Raw genomic sequence first — 21,069 nt, forward strand, 5'->3', positions numbered from 1 at the left:
TGAGCATAAGCATATTAATTGACAGATAGACTTCTCTTCAACAATTTAGTCTAACTTTGAAAAAAAATCCAAATTTGGAGCATTTGGTGGTAGGGTCACATACCAAATATCATCGCTCTAGTTCTTCTTTCAATTCTTTTTGAGCTATGGTGCTCACATACAGATGAACAAATATACTATTAAGAAATGTTTTCTTGGACTCGAGTTGATCAATGTAAAATAAGAAATTCGTCAAAATGTCGAATTTCTTTTTAGATTTACAACTACTTCCTCTTTTTGTATTCTGAATATGAAAAAATAAAATATTCGATTAGTTATTGGAATATGTACTAAAACAAACTTGGTTAGAAATATTTCTTAATGTTTTCAGTAAATACTGAAAATTTTGACAGCATTTTTTTATTAATAAATTGTAAATTTAGCAAACTTATTTTTCAAAGTGATTTGATGGTACGATTGATCTGAAACTACGAATGAAGTAATGATTTATAACACCACAGATCTCTTCTTATAACCCGGAACTTCCACCAAAATTGAACAGATTTTCAAGAAACATCTGCGAGATAGTTTTTATTACAACAACAAACAGAAAGTACGAAGGAAGGAAGGAAAGAGAAAGAAATCAATGCATAGTGACAAATTTTGAGTTTCTGTACAGATTTCACTTTCCTTCCTTCCTATTACACGAATGCGAGCGTTTACCTTTAATAACGCACCAAAAACCAAAGTAAGTACATTTGGAAAAAGCCACTCTCGTACTTTATCGTACAAAACCTTCATTCATTCGATTGTACGTACTTAAAGCAAGAAAACAGGTTTTTCATGAAATTCTTTTCCGTTCAATTGGCTTCGCGATAAAAAAATAAGAAAAAAAAAAGAGAGAAGAGAATCCCATTAAATTAGAAAAAAACTAAAAATCAAAAAGAAAACATTGCATAGGAGGCATCACAACATAACAACTGCAATTTAATCGCTTGTTGTAGAAACCCAAAGTGGACATCTGGAAGTTATCTGGTGACTAAGACGAACCGTTGGCATCTCATTCTCTTCTAACAAAGGACAAGGCGGTTAAAAAGAGATAAAGGATGTTTTGGTCACTTCTAAAATTATTAAGTAAGTACAAATTATCGTTCATTTTGCAATGAGATTGTTTAATGTAAAAAGTGTTTACCTTAATTTTGCATTAGAATTTTCAATATTGTGGAATTTCTCCTTTGTATAAATTCTATTTTTACCGTTTTTAATAATTAAAATAACTTAATTTTTATATTCCAAGTCTTTAAATATTTGAGCAGAACTTTAAGATCTAAAGATCGTGATTAACTCTCCTTCTTCACTGACTTTTGAAATTTAAAATAATTATTTTGTTAATGTCTTTAACATGTATATATTTACTTATATGTATTTAATACTAGCCACCTTTAACGATAAACTAGTTTTTTTGGGATTATTGGTTAGTTTTTATTAATGTATTTAAATCTCTTTTGCATTAATTGAGGATTAGGGTTCTTTCAACAAAGTATTTTTGAACATAAACGATACTTAAGCTACATTGTTTTAATAAAAATAGGATTTATATTGATAGTTTGTTGTATCAAATTGACAAATTTGGTTCAAACTTTATTAAATGCAAATTTGGGTATTGACTTTTATCTATCTGGTTCTTCACATTGTGCAATTATTGTGTTCCCCTCGACTGGGACAGACAGACAGACTTCCACTAAATAGATTTCGTTCAAAATGTAATAAATTTGGTGTAAAGACCGTAACCACATTTCATTTGTCAAACTCAATACATTTTTGAACCATCGCCTTTACATTCTTACGAAATGACAGTCAGACAAGCAGTCAATACCTTGAAGAATTCAATTTCAAATTTAACTAGTACCTACATTTTATATGTTAAGTCTGTGTATTAAATGTTATCCATCTACTTCCTTTATGTTGTAAACAAGACTTCCTCTGATTTTTCGACAGGCAAACATAATTACAAAAATGTGTTTCTCGTGTTCAAGTAATTTTGGCACACAGCAATTCATCAAAATTTCGAGTTAATTTTTTAGCATTTACATCGTCTTTGTATGCTGCATATACAAGAAAATAAAAAAAGGCAAATGACTCCAACATTAAAATAATGCAGCGCATTTTGCTTATACTATTTGGGCTTGTTAGTTTGGATGAAATATGCTAAAAATGATGTTTATAATTATTAAATATAATATTTCAGAAGATGGAATATGTTATTTAGTTTTGCCATTTTGGCGACTAGCTAGTTCACCGAGATTGATGAGTGAAAGAAATTTCAATGATTTTGCAAAGATTGGTCTTTTGACTCTTCTAATGATATACTTTCAAATTTCAAATTTGATAAACATTAACACGCTATTTAAAAGCCTTACACCTTAATGTAAGTAACATTCCATAATAAAGTTGAGCTGTCTAATTATTGATTGTTGTGATTTTAATCTAGACTTTTTGTGGCGCGTTGAAAAAACAGAAGGGTAAAAAAAGAAAAAAAAAAACTGCATAGATTCTATTTTATCAGGAATTTAAATTTTTGCAGCAATTATCAACAGTATTGAATAGCGACTTTCCCGCATTCAGAATGATAAAACATTGATCATTTCGAGTATTCTTTTAAAACAATTCCTTAAACAATAGTTAAAAAATCGTTAAGAAATTACGTGGTTACGTTCAAAAATTTGTCATTTAAAAACTTTTGTCATTACTTCTTAGAATTTTGGATATGTATTCCAATTATTGTGTATTTCTGAGATGATATCATCTATAGAATTTTGAACTTGACTCGTGATTAGTTAACTATGGCAATGGTTTGGATTTTCTCAATAAAAGTGTGATTTAGATACTGTGAAAATGATTCATTGTTTTAGGCATTACATTCAGAATCGAATGCCCATTTTAAGGCACTCGATTCAAGAGTCAAAAATGATTGGAAATCGTAACGGTTTGCATCATTTAACATTAGTTTCATGTTGTGTTATGCTGTGCTTAATCTTTAATTTTTTATTTCTCAGGTAAATGGCGCACAAATTTATTGTTGTAAATTCAACATATATATATCCATAAATCAATAGTAAAAATGGGAAAAAAAATCGTAAAACAGCGGAACTTCTTTCATTTTTTTCATATGTAAAAGGCACTTTTTCTTTTCTCTGGTTTATTTTCGACTTTCACTTATATTTTTGTTGTTATATTTCTATTTTGTTATATATTTGTTTTTTTATTGTATATTATACCCTGCGTATATGTATTTATTATATATATTATTTTCCCTTCCTTGCTTTTAACTATAGAAAAAATACATGTGAACAATTTCTTCAGAAGCAATCAAAATTATTCGTACAAAAATAAAATTGATAACCGTCAAAAATATAATAACGAAATTCTAAAATAAATAATAAAAATGGTAATAATTGCTCAGTAATATCTTTAGATGTTATAACAGGAGGGTCTCAAAAACTCTCTGAATTTAAGTAATTAAAATTTTAATCACAGTTTTACAAAAATTGAGCCAAAATGCACATTCTCTAAAGTATATATGTGCCACATTTGGTAGTTATATATCAAATGGTCTGGACTGTGTAGCGCCAACAGACACCAATTCATATTTATTATTAATAAAGGTGTGGTTAAATTTGCTGCACAATATTCACATAACCATGAAAAATTGTAATTGTTCTAAAATATCTACATCTTTCCATCTAGAGTGATCATTTCACTGCCATTTTCCTCCTCATGGTGAGAAATGTCCTCCCAAAATTCAATTTTCCAGAATTTAATACTACTATTATCTAACTTCAAGCAAGAGGAAAAAAATTTTATAGATTCTGTATAAATTGCTTTATCGTATTTCTCTCTAATGTGCAACTTTTTCTGCATCGTCAAACTATGTCAGAAAAATTAAGTGGCGAAAGAAACCAGTAGAACTCTAAAATTAAACTATATCTGAATCAAAATTGGTACTTATATATTAAAAGATATTCCTTAGATAAGTAATTTCTTGCATAAGGATTAATGCATAAAAATTAGTGAATGTTTATCCAATTATTACTATTGATCGCTTTCTTTTCTTCTCTTTAGTATTGACGGCTTATGCCTTGGTGGCTGTCGGTCGACGAGTGCATTATGAGAATCAGAAAATAAGCCAATGTCCTCCACAGGATTACAGTTGCTGCGTTATTACACATTGTCCAGCTGCCTGGACTTTATTCAATGCAGGTATTCAGCCCAAGATATGCGGATGGTCGTATAGGACGCCACTAGTGTGCTGCCCTCGCTATATTCATCAAGAACAATTGCATGATGACGATGATTTATTCCCTTCAGAAGATGAAACTCCTGCAACAGAAGAAGGATCTCAAGATTCTGGGGAAGAAGCACCACCTTCTATTGAACAGAAATCAGCACCTGTCGATGCAGTAAATATACAGCCAGACATAGAGAGTAAACCTCTGAAAGTCAGCCTTACTAGTGCAGGAAGTACGAATGTTTTTAAAAAAGACATTTCTTTTTGTAATAGACATATTGCCCTTCAGTTATGCATCAGTTGTTATTAATGCTTAGTAATTTTTCTTAATCATGGATAAAATTTAACAATTAAGGGTTGCATATACTTAATTCATTATAAATTAATGTATATACAATATTATCTGAACATGACTATAGTACATGAGAACTTGCGAAAAATATTTCCCCTTTGGTTATTAAAATGATGGAAGACGTTAATACGACAAAATTGTTCTGTTTTAAATATATTTCTTGCTTTAGTATAACGCCTGTTCCACTTGTTTATGTTCCACTGAGCTAGACCAGAACTGGTCATATTGCCCCAAAGTGGATAAATAAAATAAAGAAAGAATAACAATAAAACATAAAAGAATAAAAAAGAAAGAACATCAACAATATAAGAATATTTTATCGTCATTCGATTACAAATAAAATAAAATATTGAGATTCAATCTCTGTTTTTAAGCTATAAGTGATTTTGCTCTCAGAGAAAACATATATACATCTGAACTCCATTAGAAAAGAAAAAAATCCAATCTTAAAAGAAACAAACATTAAACTTATTATTTCATAAAATAAAATCATTTTCAATTATTTTTCCTAATTTTGTAACGTAATTGTTGATTTGAAAATTGAACAGAACGTCCTTTCTTATAACCATTTTAAAAGAAATGAAACTTCCTCCCTTTCTTCTTTTCCTTACATTGCGAAATTCGATATATGTCGACTGCTCTTTATTCTGTTCTCTTATTTAGTTCCTTTTCTTTAAATTATTAAAGCTTAACTGCTTTAATAATAAATTATTAAAGCTTCAGTAAAATTATTTGTTTTATAAAATTTCCGGAGCCTCAATTTGATCTGTGAATTTAAATGGGTGCTTTATTTTTTTTGAATATATTCCATTATGATCTTTTATATTTGAAGGAAGAATATAAGCATTTTTATTATCTCTTTGTTTTAAATTTTAAAATAATTCAAATTGTTTAAAATTTTCATTTTTTCGTGAAAATATTTTCTGAGGAACTCACATACTCAATAATAACGAAGCTATCTGCCAAAACATGTTTTACACCATTTACTCCATTAAAACTGTTCCGAAAAAAAGATAAGAAAAAATTCCGAGCTTTGATTATATAAAAGCTCGGAATTTTCTTTATCTTTCTTCGGCTCCCACCAGAGGGCACCTCAGATATGCGGAAGAGAAGCTTCCGGTATTGTGGTTGCTTCTCATCACCCGGATAGGCACAGAAATGGTTAAGGTCGGCTACTTCCAACAATGGCAGGACGTACTTCACACGGGAAGGGTTGTACCGTGGCCGGTGAGGGCTCTTAGGACTCAATCTTATTTCCGGTCGATGCTGGCGTGGTGACTCGGTCATTCAAATTTGATCCGTATACCTTAGTTAGGTAGGGCGGAATATTTAAGCTGTGGTTACCTCTCTTTGGAAACATAAAGAAAATTTTTCGAAAGAAAGTCATTTTTTTTAAAATTAAGGTCATTAGGTCACTTTTGATACAATCCAAAGTCACCTGGAATCCTATTTAATCTTAAAACTAATTGAAAAATACTATATAATACTTTTAATTCTCTTTCCGGCGAGAAGACAGTCATCTCAAATACAGGAATAAGAAGATTCTCAATTTCCTTGAGATACAGTAATGGTGGTATTACCTGCATAATAGACCTAATGCCGATGACAAGACGTTCCTCCGATAAAGTCTATGCAAGGGGACACACTATAATAGCTACATTGTACAAATCACAACTATATTATCTGCTAACCAGTGGTTCAATGAACCCTGATACTTCAAAAAACTGAGATTTCTTAAATGATTATTAACAAAATATATTTAATAATTTTACAATTTAAATACTTTGGTAAAAGTGATAATTTATATCTTAGTACAAAAGCATATAATCAGTTTTTTTTTATTATTATTTTAGATTGCGGTATTAGAGAGGTAGATCCTTCTTCAGATATCCCAGAAAGTGCAATCCGGAATATCGACGATGTTACCCCAGATCCGTCGGAAAGAACGGAAATAGTTGTAGTAGGTGGCACACCTGTCAACCAAAAGTGGTCATGGATGGTGAGTATTTAAAAAACTGTAATGCAGTGGTTCAGAATATATGTACTTCATGAAATGAGAAATTGAGGTATAATCACAGTCCACATGAAGCATGATTTTTACTTTCAATTGTGACTTTTACGAAGAATGTACAAAAGAAAGCATTTATATTGCCGAAAAATGTGAACACGAGATTTTAAAGGAATTTACCCTTTCAGATCAGTAGGAATCTGAAAAATACATTTCTGGAATTATTATTATGTCTGTGAACACAGTAGCTCTGAAATACTTTGAGATAGATGAATGGAATTCGGTATATGGTCTATACACCAAATTTGTAGGTTTCTGTTAGTCAAATCCTGTTATTCACAAAATCACAAATTAGCCACACGTTGGTGAATGAGTGATCTTTCTTTCACTCATTGGTGAATGAGTGATCACTCATTCACCAATGAGTGGCACCAATTGGCGAATGAGTGATTTAAGAAAGACAAACGCCAGCTATCTCAAATAAAATTAGATTTAAGATCTAATGAACTGCAGTCACAAACAATTAGATACAACACGATTAACACAGAACAATTTAGACAAATCTTAACAACGCTACATTTCCGTCAGTTAATGTTTTTTCTCTCTCTCTATCCCTGCTAAAGGACTATCTGTCTATTCATTACAGAACGAAATTTTCTCCGAGGAAGTCTGTCTATCTCGCTGTTCGAATACAAATTAAAACGATAAGTATTTTAAGTAAAGAGTTCAATAGATAAAATTTGGTACATTATTTTAACATCTAAAGTGCAAATTAGTATCAAATTGAACAAACTCCGCTTCCGTGTCCTAATATTCCCATGCATGTAAAGGCGATAACTCAGAAACGAAGCGATCTAGATAAACGAAATTTGGTGCATGATCAATTGCAGTTTTCTATCAAATGTCGATTTCAATCAAGCGAGAAAAAAAAAGACATCTAAAAGTCATCCACTATACTACTAAGTACAAAATGTTCATGCGCATAATCTTGTCACGCGAGTGTCGAAAGATAGAAACACTCCTTTGACTTGCCTGCCTCCCGCCTTCCTCCTGTCCCGAATTCTTTGTGATAAAATTTTGAACACACGTTGTACTAACGCCTTTGCCTAAGTCCACAGTTTTCATATGAGGGAAGGGGGGGGGATTGCTCATTTATATCAAGAAGTATACGAGAACGTTTCAGAGGGACTACTCCTTCTGATTTAGTCATGCTACATGCAAGACACGACGATAGATTAAGACAGAGGAAGACTGCAACATAGAATTATGAAAACAAAAATAACTAAAATGTAAACTCTTGTGACAACGTCATATTCGTGCAAAAAGAATTTTAGACTTTGTATAAGTTTTACACTATGAATTTAATTTATTAAAGATATTTTGTCTTGATTCTCAACTCCTTCCAGGGACGAGATTCAAAAAACTGTTGAACAGACAGTCATTAACGGCTAAGCCAGGGTAATGGAATATTTGATTGTTACCTATTCAGTTATCGACATTTCTATTTGAAACTGAAAGCAAATAATACGTTTCTGTGTAGATTTTCTTTTATATAATAACTTGTTTTGTATTCACTATTTACTTGCCTATATAAATAGTATGAATGGAAAAAGTTATTATTTTGCAAGATATCTGTACTCGAATATTTAGTTTTATTCATTGCAGAGTAATCGTTAGAAAAAATTAAACACATTAAAAAGTGCAAGTTATTTCTTAAAATAAGAATTTCTATTCATTTTTCGAAAGAAATTCCTAGAGAGATGTTATATATCTTGCAGAGAAACACGTAATAAAATATTTTTAAAAAGAAATGCCCGAAACAGGTTTTTCGGGAAAACAAAATGATTATTTTAATCGAATCGAGTTAAAATACAAAAAAAAAAGGTATACTGATTTGTTATTCGAATTTCATTGCCTTGTTAACTTGATTTCCAAGGAAAACTAGTGGGCTGAATTAATGTTTGAGCAGAAAATTGTTGTGTTTCCTGAATGTTTTCCCAATATTCTCTCACGTAATTTAGTATCAAACATGGTATTAATCAAGCAAATTAAATAATCTCTTCTTTCAACACAGACAGAGATAAAGTTATGCCTCAGAAAAAACTTATGAAAAGTATTTTTCGCTAAATTAAGCTGTACTAAGACTAAACTGTTTTCAATAAATATTCACTTTTTGAAAGTTCATTGGACAAAGTTCGTCCTTTTCTCGAAAAGATTCAGTTTATCTTATTTAGCAGAATATTTGATTTGGTTTATTTATTTATTTTCGTATTTGTCAAGACTTTTTCGTCAACTTCCTGATGTGCTAAAGGTTTATATTTTTTAATTTGTTCGCATTTTCATTTTCAAAGATAATACCCTATTTTAAACTTTTCTGGCTCTAATTATCCTTTAATTGAATAATTTTATTAAATTTTGATTTCATGTATCTTGTATTACCTTTTAATAAATGAGAGATGAATTTATTTCAAGATGACTTAACATTTAAAATAATAAATTATAAATTGAATAATAAAAATTTAAAAATTAAAAATTGATATTTCTATTACACTAATAAATGTACACACTGTATTTTAAAAAAATGTTTTTAAATCAATTTAATTTTGCAAAATTTTTGTGGAAATGCTGAAAGACTAAACCGCATTCTACTTTTGCACATGTCAGTATTCATTGGCGACGATTTGATAAACGTGGATAACGAAAATAAAATTAAATAAAAGCGTAATTCCTGCCTATTACATATTTAACAATCACGATATTTTAGCAGCATTCTCTGCTTCACGATTAAGAAATTTCCAATGAGATTCTAATTAAATGAGTGCTTGAATATTGTTCTTTATCAGTCGCCATGATTTATGATATTTATAGCAACCAATCTTAAAAATTCTTGTGTGTTTTTAGAACGAGATTAATATCACGGTATTCTCTTAGCAAGTCATCTACAATTTTAGTTAACTTGTTATTTCTTAGATGGCGCCAGGGAACATTGGTAGCATATTTTATCGACTCATTTTCTGCATCGGTCTTCTTAATGAAAAAACATAGCAGAGGTGTAATTTCGCGGGTAAATTAAATTTAAGAAACTTGCGATGAATTGTGAAATTCTGTTCTCAATGATTCGATCACTTAAAATACACTTAACTTACTAGAACGGTAAATCAGTAGCTACAAGATTACCATTATCAGAATTTAAACATTTCATTAAGTTAGAGGCAAGAAGAAAAATAAGTAAGACATAAAAAAATGTTCTACTTTTAAGCATATAAAAATATATATCAAAAAATCTTTGTTACTCAACTTGCATATATAAGAACTGGAAGAATATTCGTCATTAGCTAAACCGTGAAGTATTTACTTTTATAACTCTTTTTCAATGAATCATAAAAATGCTACTTACTGATGAAGTTCTGTAATATTGAATAAACTATTAAATATGTATGTAGAAATATATAAGGTAATTCAAAATCCTGAATACAAAATTTATGGAAGACAAAAGCACGGAAAGGAGTCTGAACTGCATAGGAATGAATAACTGGAAACATCACCCTAACTTCAGTGTTTTTACCCTTTCTTCTTATTATTATACTTATCTCACATTAGCAAAATAAGAATTTTTGAACGTGTGGTGAATAGCTTATAAGCCAGTTAACAACTTCGCTACCCGAGCAATTGCTTTTGTATCATGGTCATGTTACTGTACTGCGAACCACAAGGTCCCAGGTTCTGTCCTCGCTCATACCCATCCGTCACAAACGCTACTAGATATTGTCGAAATTTGGCAGCTCAGATAAGTACTCCTCCGATAAAATCGGTTACGTAGCGTCTCATTGATCGTAGTTTTAAACGTCCTCAATTAGAATTTCAGATTAGCTAACTCATACATCATCAATACAACCAAAAAGCTGGAAAGCGAAGCCTTCTACCTCACCCGGTTAGTATTTCCGCTCAGGCTTTCTGATGCAATTTTGACTTGTCCGTGTGTTCTCTCTTTTCTAACAGTTTGCACGTTAGATTTTGAATACCTTGAAATATTATATTTTACATTCTTTTATTGTAGGCTGGAATATATAACAGGAACGCTCAGAGACCGTTTTGTGGTGGAACTGTCATAGACGACATGCACATTCTGACAGCTGCCCATTGCTTTGATCCCAGAGGGTAGTTAAAGCTTTATTTTTTTACTCATTTAAATCAACATACTATTGTGATTAACAGTTTAATAACATTCAAATTCAAAAGCACATGATTCCCTCATCTCCTGATTCTCTGTTATTACTTCTGCAGCATAACCAAAATTTTCAAAAAGATATACTGTTATAAAATTATATGTATGGCATATATTGAATCGATTAAATGCTCAAATATTAGTCAATAAAATATTGTCGCGAGTATGAAGCGTAGATAAACAGTGTGTTACTTAAAGTCAAAGATAACACTCGCTAATCTCACCTCGGGACTTTATTCAAGGAACTAAACCTTACATCTGTTTTTATCCACAAGACGAAGTGACTCGAAACTTCCAGATTTAGAAAGATACAGAAATTATAAGAACATTCTAGAACAAACGAGAAATAACAGAAAGTAAATCAATAACAAAACAATTCTTAGGCAACTTGCCTGCAGCCAATTACGAACTTGCGACCTGTCGCTTTCAGTTCATAGCATATTACCATTGAGCCCGCGCCATGTTAGAACAAGTTTCGTTACAATATATTAAATATTAATCACATGTTTCAGTAAATAAAATGTATTTGTAAACTTTATTAAACATAAAAGAAATAAATATACAAATAGCGTTCTGATAATGGAGCAAAGTGATACATTTTAATTCCATAGGTTTTGTGATTATTGAAAATTCATTCAAGCTCTGATACTAAACTTCAAAAATTATTATTTAAAGCTTATTTCGATGCATAATACTAATACATAACTTTGTAATCAAATTTTTTTAATGCAGGATTATGTGTGCGGCAGGATATCAAACCATATCACAAATATAGATTGCTGAAATTTATTCAAGACCATGTTGTTGTTTTGTGCATCAAAATCCTATAATTTCACAACGCTCACAAAATTTAGAGATATATTTGCTTTATTTACTTCACAGCAAAAAATTTTGATTGTTTATAATTCTTTAATAGACGGTGGACTATTTTTAATTTTTTATCAGAAATGAATATGAAGTAGTAATTGTGCTTATTAAAAAATGAAACACACTGAATTCTAAAAAAAAATATTTATTGGAATCAGAATAAATTTTTACAGTCAGGTACAACAGAAGGCAAGGAAAGGATGCAAAATTAAAAATGTATAGCACATCTTAAAAAGCTCATTAAAACTAAAAAATCTACAATTTAATTCATTTTTAGGTATATACTCTTTTTTATGAGAATATACCAGTTTTACTGCAATGCAGAATGTTTAACTCGTCATTATTTAACTCTAAGATATATCTTGTTTTCCTAAGATATATTTTATCAATTTTGTGAATGTAAATATAAGTAATAGCAATTAAAAGTGAACGCTATATTATCTAAAATTTGGGTCATGAAAAATTTAAAAACACTACTAAAACGCAAAACAATATTTTAAATAAAAATAATTTTTTTAATGCAACAGAAAAAATGTAACAATTGTCTATACTAAGAACGTTTCTTTCAGGTTAAACACCAGTCAGTATACGGTCAAAATCGGTGAAGTTGATTTAATGGCATCAAATCCGAGTTACGAAATTGACGAAATAAAGGCACATGAAAACTATCAACCCGGCCTTTACTATGATGATATTGCACTCATACGTCTCAAAGAAAGAGTACCGAATGACGCAATTGCGATCTGCGTACCAGAAGAAGATAATTTAAAACACGGTGACAATGTAACGGTACTAGGCTGGGGGCAATTATCTTTTGGTAAGTTTATGACAGAAAATTTTTTGATGTTTATAGCTATTTAACTCGAATTCTTCCACGTAAGATTGGTAAAAAAATTCTAAAATATAACTAAAAAAATTACATTTTATGAGATAATTATAAATTCTAAATAGAATAACTAACCGTATTACGGATAGCTGACATATCGTAAAATTCCCGGATGTTTACGAAAGGATATATCAATTTTGAAGGACTTTTTTGTCTCAACAAAACAACTAAGAGTATCATTCTATGAATCGGAGTGAATGAAAATTCGTTAAGTATTTTAGAAGGTGAAATATTTTACGAGCACTCATCATCCTATAAGGCAATGTTTATCAAACAGACAACTATTTGGGGACCCAAAGGTATTTTTTTTCAGAGGGAGGTATATTTTCAAAGCAATCTAATTTTACATTTTTATTTGATTTACAAGCACCATGAATTCAAATTTATTCAACTTAAAATCAAGACTAACTTAAATTTCAGAATAAGATGGTTTCAAATTGTTCTGGCACAATCTCTTCTGCAGTTGATTGAATTTTGCATGTCAACGGCTTCTATAAACATTGTATTGAAATGTTGAGATTTTGTTTAAAACTTTCCACCATTTCCTTTTTCCACCATTTTGTTTAAAATTAACTTGAAGTTGTCTTGTATAAGAATTACTGAAACCTATTTCCATGAAGAGCGTTTTATTATTTAAATCAGTTACAATATTTATCATTTAAAAGCTGCTTTTGTAAAGATTAAAATAATAAAAATAAAAATATTCTGGTTTTGAAAATTGAAATACTAAAAAATGGTGTGAAACATACATTGTTTAAAGACCCCTTAAGGGCTTTGCCCGAAGCTTCTAACTATTCAAACCATTTGCTTAATTCGAGCCGAAATAATAATTAAATAATAAAAGTCGCTCTGTTACTCAGTTTGTTATTAATGAAATCGTTACAACACTTTAAGAAGTCTTTCGTCTTCTCGTTATAGGGAGTATCTAGAGTTGATTTCTTCAGTTTTCTGAAGGTGGCTGCATTTGAAACTAAGTATGTGTCATCTAAGTGTGTCACTAAGTGCGTCTAAGTCTGTCTGCATTTGCCACTCTACCTTTGATTCAATTTGATTTCGACAAATATTCTAAAAAATCAATTCAATAAAACAGCCATGAATTTATTTGGATATTCAACACATTTGTTTGATTCCGTTATTAGAAGAAGAAGCTGGAGACTTCACTTGCAAGCATTTAAGTAAACTGTTCATGAATACTTAAATATCAAATCGCAGTAATGGTCGATGTTTGCAGAGTAGATGACGGTTCAGTGGTATAAGGAACAGAGGACAAAGTACTCTCTGGGTGTGGACGCCATGAGTAAATCAATTGTACCTTTACGTATATAAAATGGAAAAAAAAAGAATCTAGAGGTTTAAAATGAAATATCTAGAGGGTGCTAAAGATAATGCCATGGTCTGTGAGCCATTCACGCTTGCTAAATCATTATTGATTACTTAGAATTGGTCGGAAGTGAAAAAAAAACTCGTGCTATGCTAATGTATCATGATGGATGATTTCAATTTAAAGCATGATACACTATCCGTGGATACTTAATGTCAAATTGCTTTAATGCTGAATGGTTGCAGAATAGATGACAACCCTGGAGCATAAGAAACAGAGGGGAAAGAGGGTATAGATGTACTCTCAGGGGGTGGATGCCATGAGTAAATCATTTGTACCTTTATGTCTCCTTTTCAACTGAAATATCTAAAGGTTGCTAAAGATAATGACAGCATCATAGAGCCGTTTACACTTTCTAAACCTATGTGGATTACTTTGATGGTCAGGAATAGGTGAAAAAATCGTGCTACGCTCCTGGCGCCACTTGCCCTCCCTATGCCAGTAGAACATCTTGTTTTTATCATTGACCAATAAACCATGCCTCTTTTTTTTTAATTATTTGGGTTAAAATTACTTTTAAATTTCAGTTGAGCATTTTTTATTCGCTATGTAACTGAAAACGATTTTTTAGATCTGCAAAGTATGCATTTTTCTATTTTAGTTTGTAAAAATTTGCTATTTACTGCTTGTATGAAGATGAAATTAAAATCAATAAAAAAAATTGAGTTTTTAAATTTCGGAGGAGGGAAAGAGTCCCGAGATTTTTGTTGCCTGAGATGCCCCTAAAGTGTTTAATCCTGCCCTGCATATATTACTATTAAAAGAAAAGTAAAATTCAGAACGGCAAGATTAATATTATTTCTTTCCTTCATTCATTTTCAGTTGAAAGTATACATAACTTTTTTATTCTTAGTTTTATTCATAATGATTGATTATCCTTTTAGAATCTGAATGAATCAGTAAAATTCAATCAATTACTGTAAATTTGTACTTTGTAGGTGGTCGAAGCACTAGGACATTACAAGAGGCTCACGGTATATCAATTGTTAGAAACCGAGATTGCAATTCGAACTACGAAAAATTACCCAATAATCAGTTTCCAAATGGTATAACAAAGAATATGATCTGCGCAGGTCACGAAAAAGGTGAAGTGGATTCTTGCAGGGTATGTTTCTTTCATTTTTTACATACGCATATTATTAATATTGAAATATATTTTTATCATCGAAATGTTCGAAAAGTAATTTCGTTTTTTTTATTTGTTCCCCCCCCCCCTTTGGTGGTATTAAAAGACGTTTTCCTTTCAATGAATAACTATTTTAATGAATGGCACATTTTCCATTTTGGTTCAATATCTTTTGCCATCTTTCTAGCAATAATATAATTCCATGCTCATAAAAGGTATGATTTTAACCGTCAAAAAAACTGATTCAAGTCATTTTTGACGTCCTCATTTGAAATAAAGGTTAGTCTTCTAAAAAATTTTGTAAAGCTCGTAAGAAGTAATAAACCAAAAATGCCCGATCTGGAGAATGGATGTATGAAGAAGTAGATCCCATCCAAGCTGCACAAACTTTTGGAGAGTTGCTAAGCTTGTATGAGGTCTCACATTATCTTGGTGGAACATTATAACTTTCCTATTGATCAATTCTGACTCTTTCTGTTTGAGCAAATCCTTTAATTTGTATCATTCATGATCATAACATTTAATTTGTATCGTCAATCATTTAATTTGATCGTTCATATCGTTCATGACAGTTTTTTTTTATTATTATTATTATTGATTTTAATTCAGAATTCACTGCTGTCCCGTAAAAACTCAAAATGGAACCGATTCCTTTGCAAACCCATCAAACAAACAACATCACCTTTTTTTTTTTAACATTGGTTTTTAAAGTATTTCGAAAACGTTCGCTTCGAAAATTGGTAATTTTTTTATATATATATTTGAGAAGAAAATCACAAATCTCTGTAAGGACATGGGTGCCTATATGTCTAGTTTTGAAATTAAACAAAGGCATTTCCCTCGATCATGAATGTTTGAGTGCAATAAATTTAATATTTCAGAGATCTCTAGAGTTGTTACAGCCTGAGTAAAAACTTTAAGGCCAGTAAAAAATTTTGAGAAAATGTAAAATGAAATAAAAGGGATTCAAATAATATTAATTATTAAAGTTCATTGATAAGAAATAAATGCCATAAACATAATTTGTAAATACATAATTATGAGAAACATGTGGTTATGTAAAAAGTTAGTATTTCTGCCTGAGTAAAAACTTTAAGGCCACCAGTCATTTTTTAAGAAATAAATATAATATAATCGTGTAATTACCATTGCAACTACTAGCTTGTGACAACGCTGCAATTTTCATATTTGTCATACGTTTATTCGAAGTATTGGTGATCTTTGTGAAGATGGCGAAGGGTCAGAAGTTAACTGATCGTGAAAGAGGACAGATCGAAGCTTTGTCTTCAACAGGAATGAGTAGTCGTGCTATTGCGATAAAGATAGAAAGGTCAAAGACTGTAGTCAACAATTTTTTTTAAATTGAAAGGCAATTATGGTAAAAAGAATACTGGGGGAAGACCTAAAACTTTGTCCTCACGTGATGAAAGAAGAGTTTGCCAACTTGCATCTACTGGAAAGTACTCAACCAGGAAACTGATTCCGACGACAGGTTTAAAAGTTTGTCAAAAAACGATTTATAACACAATTAGAAGGTCTGGAAGGTTCACTTATACAGCAAAATTGACTAAGCCTCAGTTACTGCAGAGACACAAAATAGAGCGTTTGAACTTTGGCCAGAAAGTCATGACCTGGGACAACCAATGGATAGAAATTATTTTTTCTGACGAAAAAAAATTGTAATTTGGATGGACCAGATGGCTGGTATTTATACTGGCATGATATAAGAAATGAAAAAGAAATATTCTCCAAGCGCCAATTAGGTAGAGGGTCTGTCATGACTTGGGCCTGTTTTGCTTACAATGGTGTGGGCTCAATTGCATTCGTTTCAGGTAGAATGAATTCACAAGGATACCAAAATGTCCTAACAAATCATCTTTTGCCAAATGCTGAATGTCTTGCTGGAGAAAATTGTAAATATCAGCAAGACAAATGCATCGATTCATTCGAGTAACAGCACAAAAAATTGGTTCCAAGTCAACAATGTTGAAACTGTGAAACGGCCAGGTAGATAACCTGACCTCAACCCAATTGAGAACCTTTGGGGTGACTTATCAAGAAGAGTTTATGCAAATGGGAGACATTTTACATCAACAACAGAGCTGAAATTTACTATCGAAGTTGAATGGTATAAAACCAACCCCACCCTTTGTCAAAAACTCGTTTCATCCATGAAAACAAGAATATTTGAAGTAATTCGAAGAAATGGCTCCTACACAACCTTCTAAGAATTTGTAATTTTTTTTCTTATATGTTATTTTCTATGTTGGCCTTAAAGTTTTTACTCAGGCCCAAATATTCATCTGTGTGTTCTGTAATATTTTCTAATAATAAAATATTTGCAAATTAATTTTTCTACTTTTTTTACTTTTATTTAAGCTCAATAATTATCAATCAAATGGTATTTTAATTCCTCAGTTTATATGTTTCCATTTTCTCAAAAATTTTTACTGGCCTTAAAGTTTTTACTCAGGCTGTATTCGACGCCTTATATTATTATAAAAACGCTGATTCATGTTATTAACATTAATCAGCAACTTAATTTTGCCGCCATCAGTTCAACTGTCTTTTCAGAATATTGTGCCTCTTCAGCATCAAATTGCCTGGACAAAATTTTGCAAACCATTTTTGGTACTTGCATTTTGTAGATACATTCTCTCCATACACATCGAATGATTTTCATTTTCTTGCTTAAACAGCATTTTTACCTTTTCGATAGTAAAAAAGTAAAATGTGCCGAAAATGCTAGTTTCGATTTTATGTACATGATAGAGCGTCAAACAAAAACTATCGTGCCGAATCAAACTAACTTTTTTACAAACAAATCCTGTTATATCAGCTGTCAAAATATGCAACGACAATGCGACTTAAGTTTGAAGTTGATTGTGAAAAAATATAATTACGTCCAGCGTTGAGGGAAAACGGAATTCCTCTTCGAACAAACAAAAATAATCAATAGTCATTTTTAAATTTAAAATTATAGAAATTATAATTACATAGAGGTACAAAAAATATTCTCTGATTTTAAAGCACAAAGTGAAACGCACGAAAACAATAATATTCATGCATTACCACAATTATATTTAAAACTTATTTATTCTGTATATTCTATTTATTTTTTGATATCAATAGTATTAAGATTCATATATATAAATCACATCAGTAGCTTAATTCTTATAAACTTTAAAAAATGTCATATGAAAATAAATTATCGTTGCGTTTCTTGATTGCACAATAATTCATTTGATAGTGAAGATTGTGGTCTGGGTGAAAAGACTTGAAGACACAGGTTGTCTTTTATGGGGTTTATTGGTAACATCAACAACAAAAGGCACATGATTACGCCAAAGTATAGAAGACCTAGAGAACTACACATCAACTTTCTCGGGAGAGGGAGAACCGAGAGCAGAGATAACACTCCTCCTAGTACAGGTGTCCAGTTCGCTTCTACTGGAAAAAAAATATATTCTAAACAACAACAGGGAGACCACGTGATACATGATTGGCAGCTAGTTCCACCCAGGAAGATCACGTGATTAACTGAATTCTTAACATCATATGCTTCTTAAGCAAAAGATTTGCTTCGAGTTGATTCGTTATTTTGTTCTTTCTTGTGACATATGTTCTTGAAAATGAAATATCAGTACCACTGTGATGTAACTTGTTCATTACACATGTGTGTCATTTTATCACATTCCTTCAAAAATACAAAATTTTAAATGTTAATTGTCTACTTTTTTTTCAATTTTTTGCAATTATATGTCGGTTACAGAATATCTAATTTATATATCAAAAAGCTCTAAAATATGCTTTGAATATGCATTCACTCGTATTTTATATATATATAACAGTAAATAAACAACATATAGATAACAGTAAATAACATGATATTGTTCTCAGAAAATCTTAATATTTTCTTCTATTCAACATCCCTTGAATAAGATTTTGCAAATTTTTCTTCCTATGGAAATACATTTAAAATAGGCTTTAAAGTCTCTCATTGTTGCATTGTTTATAATAAGACCATTATTTATATGAACCATTTATACGCATTCCATTATGTATACAAGACTTGAATATGGAATCTACTATCACCAGATTCTTTAAATTATGGCATTCAAGAACTGTTATCTGCAATTATTTTTTTCAAATGAATAAAAATAATGAATTTTTTTCGTTAAAGTATGAATGTTGTTGGATTATTAAAATTATTTTTGAAAAATAACTGGCATTAAATAATAACTTTTATACCACAAGAATATCAAACAAACGATCATTCTACGACTTAGGTATTCACTAATTCAAAAATTAATGTTATGATTGGTGAGTTCATGACATTTCAGTCTCATAAATCTCTTTTAAATCCTTTATGAGCGATTATTTTAGATTTTGGCAAAAGAAAGGTGTACATGTATTATCTTTACAATTTCAGATTTTAATAACTTTTATATACTTTTATATAGTATATAACGCTTTTCAACATATGAAAAAATAACACGAAAAATTTTGTCTTCTTGAACTACATACGATAATGCGTGAACGCTTAGTAGCCGGACAATGTCGATGTTCAGGGTTTTTTTTTTTTTTTCCCATGTCTGCTCCATTATTTTCCATAGTCTCTGTGAATCAGACTACACGCTGCACTTTCACCAGTGGCTTGCACAGTTGTTTTTATTTTCTCTCTAGTCTGCATCATTTAGTGAAAAAATATGGGGTGTACGTGTCACTCGTTGAATATCGTTTGTTATGGAAAAATCTGCAACTGTCTTCGTAGAATGAAAAGTTCAACTGGCTCAGATTTAACAAAGACGATTTAACACAACACACAAAACATAAACATAATGTGTACAAGAATAGTATTTACAATAAACAGTAACACATAAGCAAAATATTAGTAACGAGCAATAATAACAGCACGCAATGCTCAAAAAAATTCTCAGGATATCAATACTCGAAAGAGAGACATCGCCTCAACTACTCACATCTGGCTACACTCATTAACCATTGCTAGGCTCCTCTTTCGATTCCGTCTTTCGAATAACTTTTTATAGTCTCTCTGACAGCGCATCGAATATTCTAGAACAAACGCAGAAACTTGAATCCTAATGATACTATCGCCAAGATTCTGGGATATTCTGGATCCTTCATTTATTTTCACCAAGGCCATGGGTCCTTGACATGACATTCATTCAGCAGCCATATATATATGTAGAATTATCTTAATTACCAACACCTACTGCGTAATGAAGCAATATTATAAACTCGTAACACTGTTACAATTTTTAAATTGTAAAAATAATTTATGAATATCATATTGTTATTAGATTTTCGTATATAAATCTCAATTAATTCTGTTTCAATTTCAGGGTGATTCTGGAGGCCCATTGCTCCGAGAGTACACTAAGGACAGATGGGCACTGGTGGGCATCATTTCCTTCGGCTTTCGCTGTGCAGAACCAGGTTTTCCGGGAGTCTACACTAAGGTTGAGGCTTATCTCCCGTGGATAAGGAAACATATTGATGAATATATCAAAAAAAGTTGGGTTGGACCTATAATTGTACCTTACAATCCAGCCGCATTTTCTACAGCAAAATGATAGGAATTATTTCAAAACGGACATAATAAATAGTGATTTTTTTTTCATTAGATGTCTCAGATTAGATACTATTCATCTACTCACCATATATATATATATATATAATAGACAGTAAAATGAAATCTGGTTATATTTTACAAATAAATAGTTCTTAGCGCCCCAAATCCGTAATTGAATTCCTTTAACTATTTTACAGGTTAATTAAGATGTTTAATTTACCGATTAAACAAGAATAAGAAACTCATTTAACACCACATCATTAAATTGGTTTGTTCAACCAATCTAAATTTTGCAATGCCTGTGATAAACTATTTTTTGCTAAATTTCCGTAATATTTTGCAATGTGTGTGTTAATCTTTT

At 30.9% G+C, this 21,069-nt stretch overlaps 1 protein-coding gene across 1 annotated transcript; it reads left to right on the forward strand.

Annotated features, from left to right (window-relative positions):
- Positions 1–695: 695 nt before the first annotated feature.
- LOC129962649 (clotting factor G beta subunit-like) lies at positions 696–20,756 on the forward strand. The gene is made up of 7 exons (XM_056076532.1): positions 696–1,113; positions 4,102–4,500; positions 6,473–6,618; positions 10,685–10,785; positions 12,289–12,536; positions 14,925–15,091; positions 20,479–20,756. Exons 1-7 carry the CDS (start codon positions 1,086–1,088, stop codon positions 20,707–20,709), a joined length of 1,320 nt encoding a protein of 439 aa, XP_055932507.1. The 5' UTR covers positions 696–1,085; the 3' UTR covers positions 20,710–20,756.
- Positions 20,757–21,069: the final 313 nt, after the last annotated feature.

The sequence above is a fragment of the Argiope bruennichi genome, chromosome 3, assembly GCF_947563725.1.
Source record: "Argiope bruennichi chromosome 3, qqArgBrue1.1, whole genome shotgun sequence".
Classification (NCBI taxonomy): Eukaryota; Metazoa; Arthropoda; class Arachnida; order Araneae; family Araneidae; genus Argiope; species Argiope bruennichi.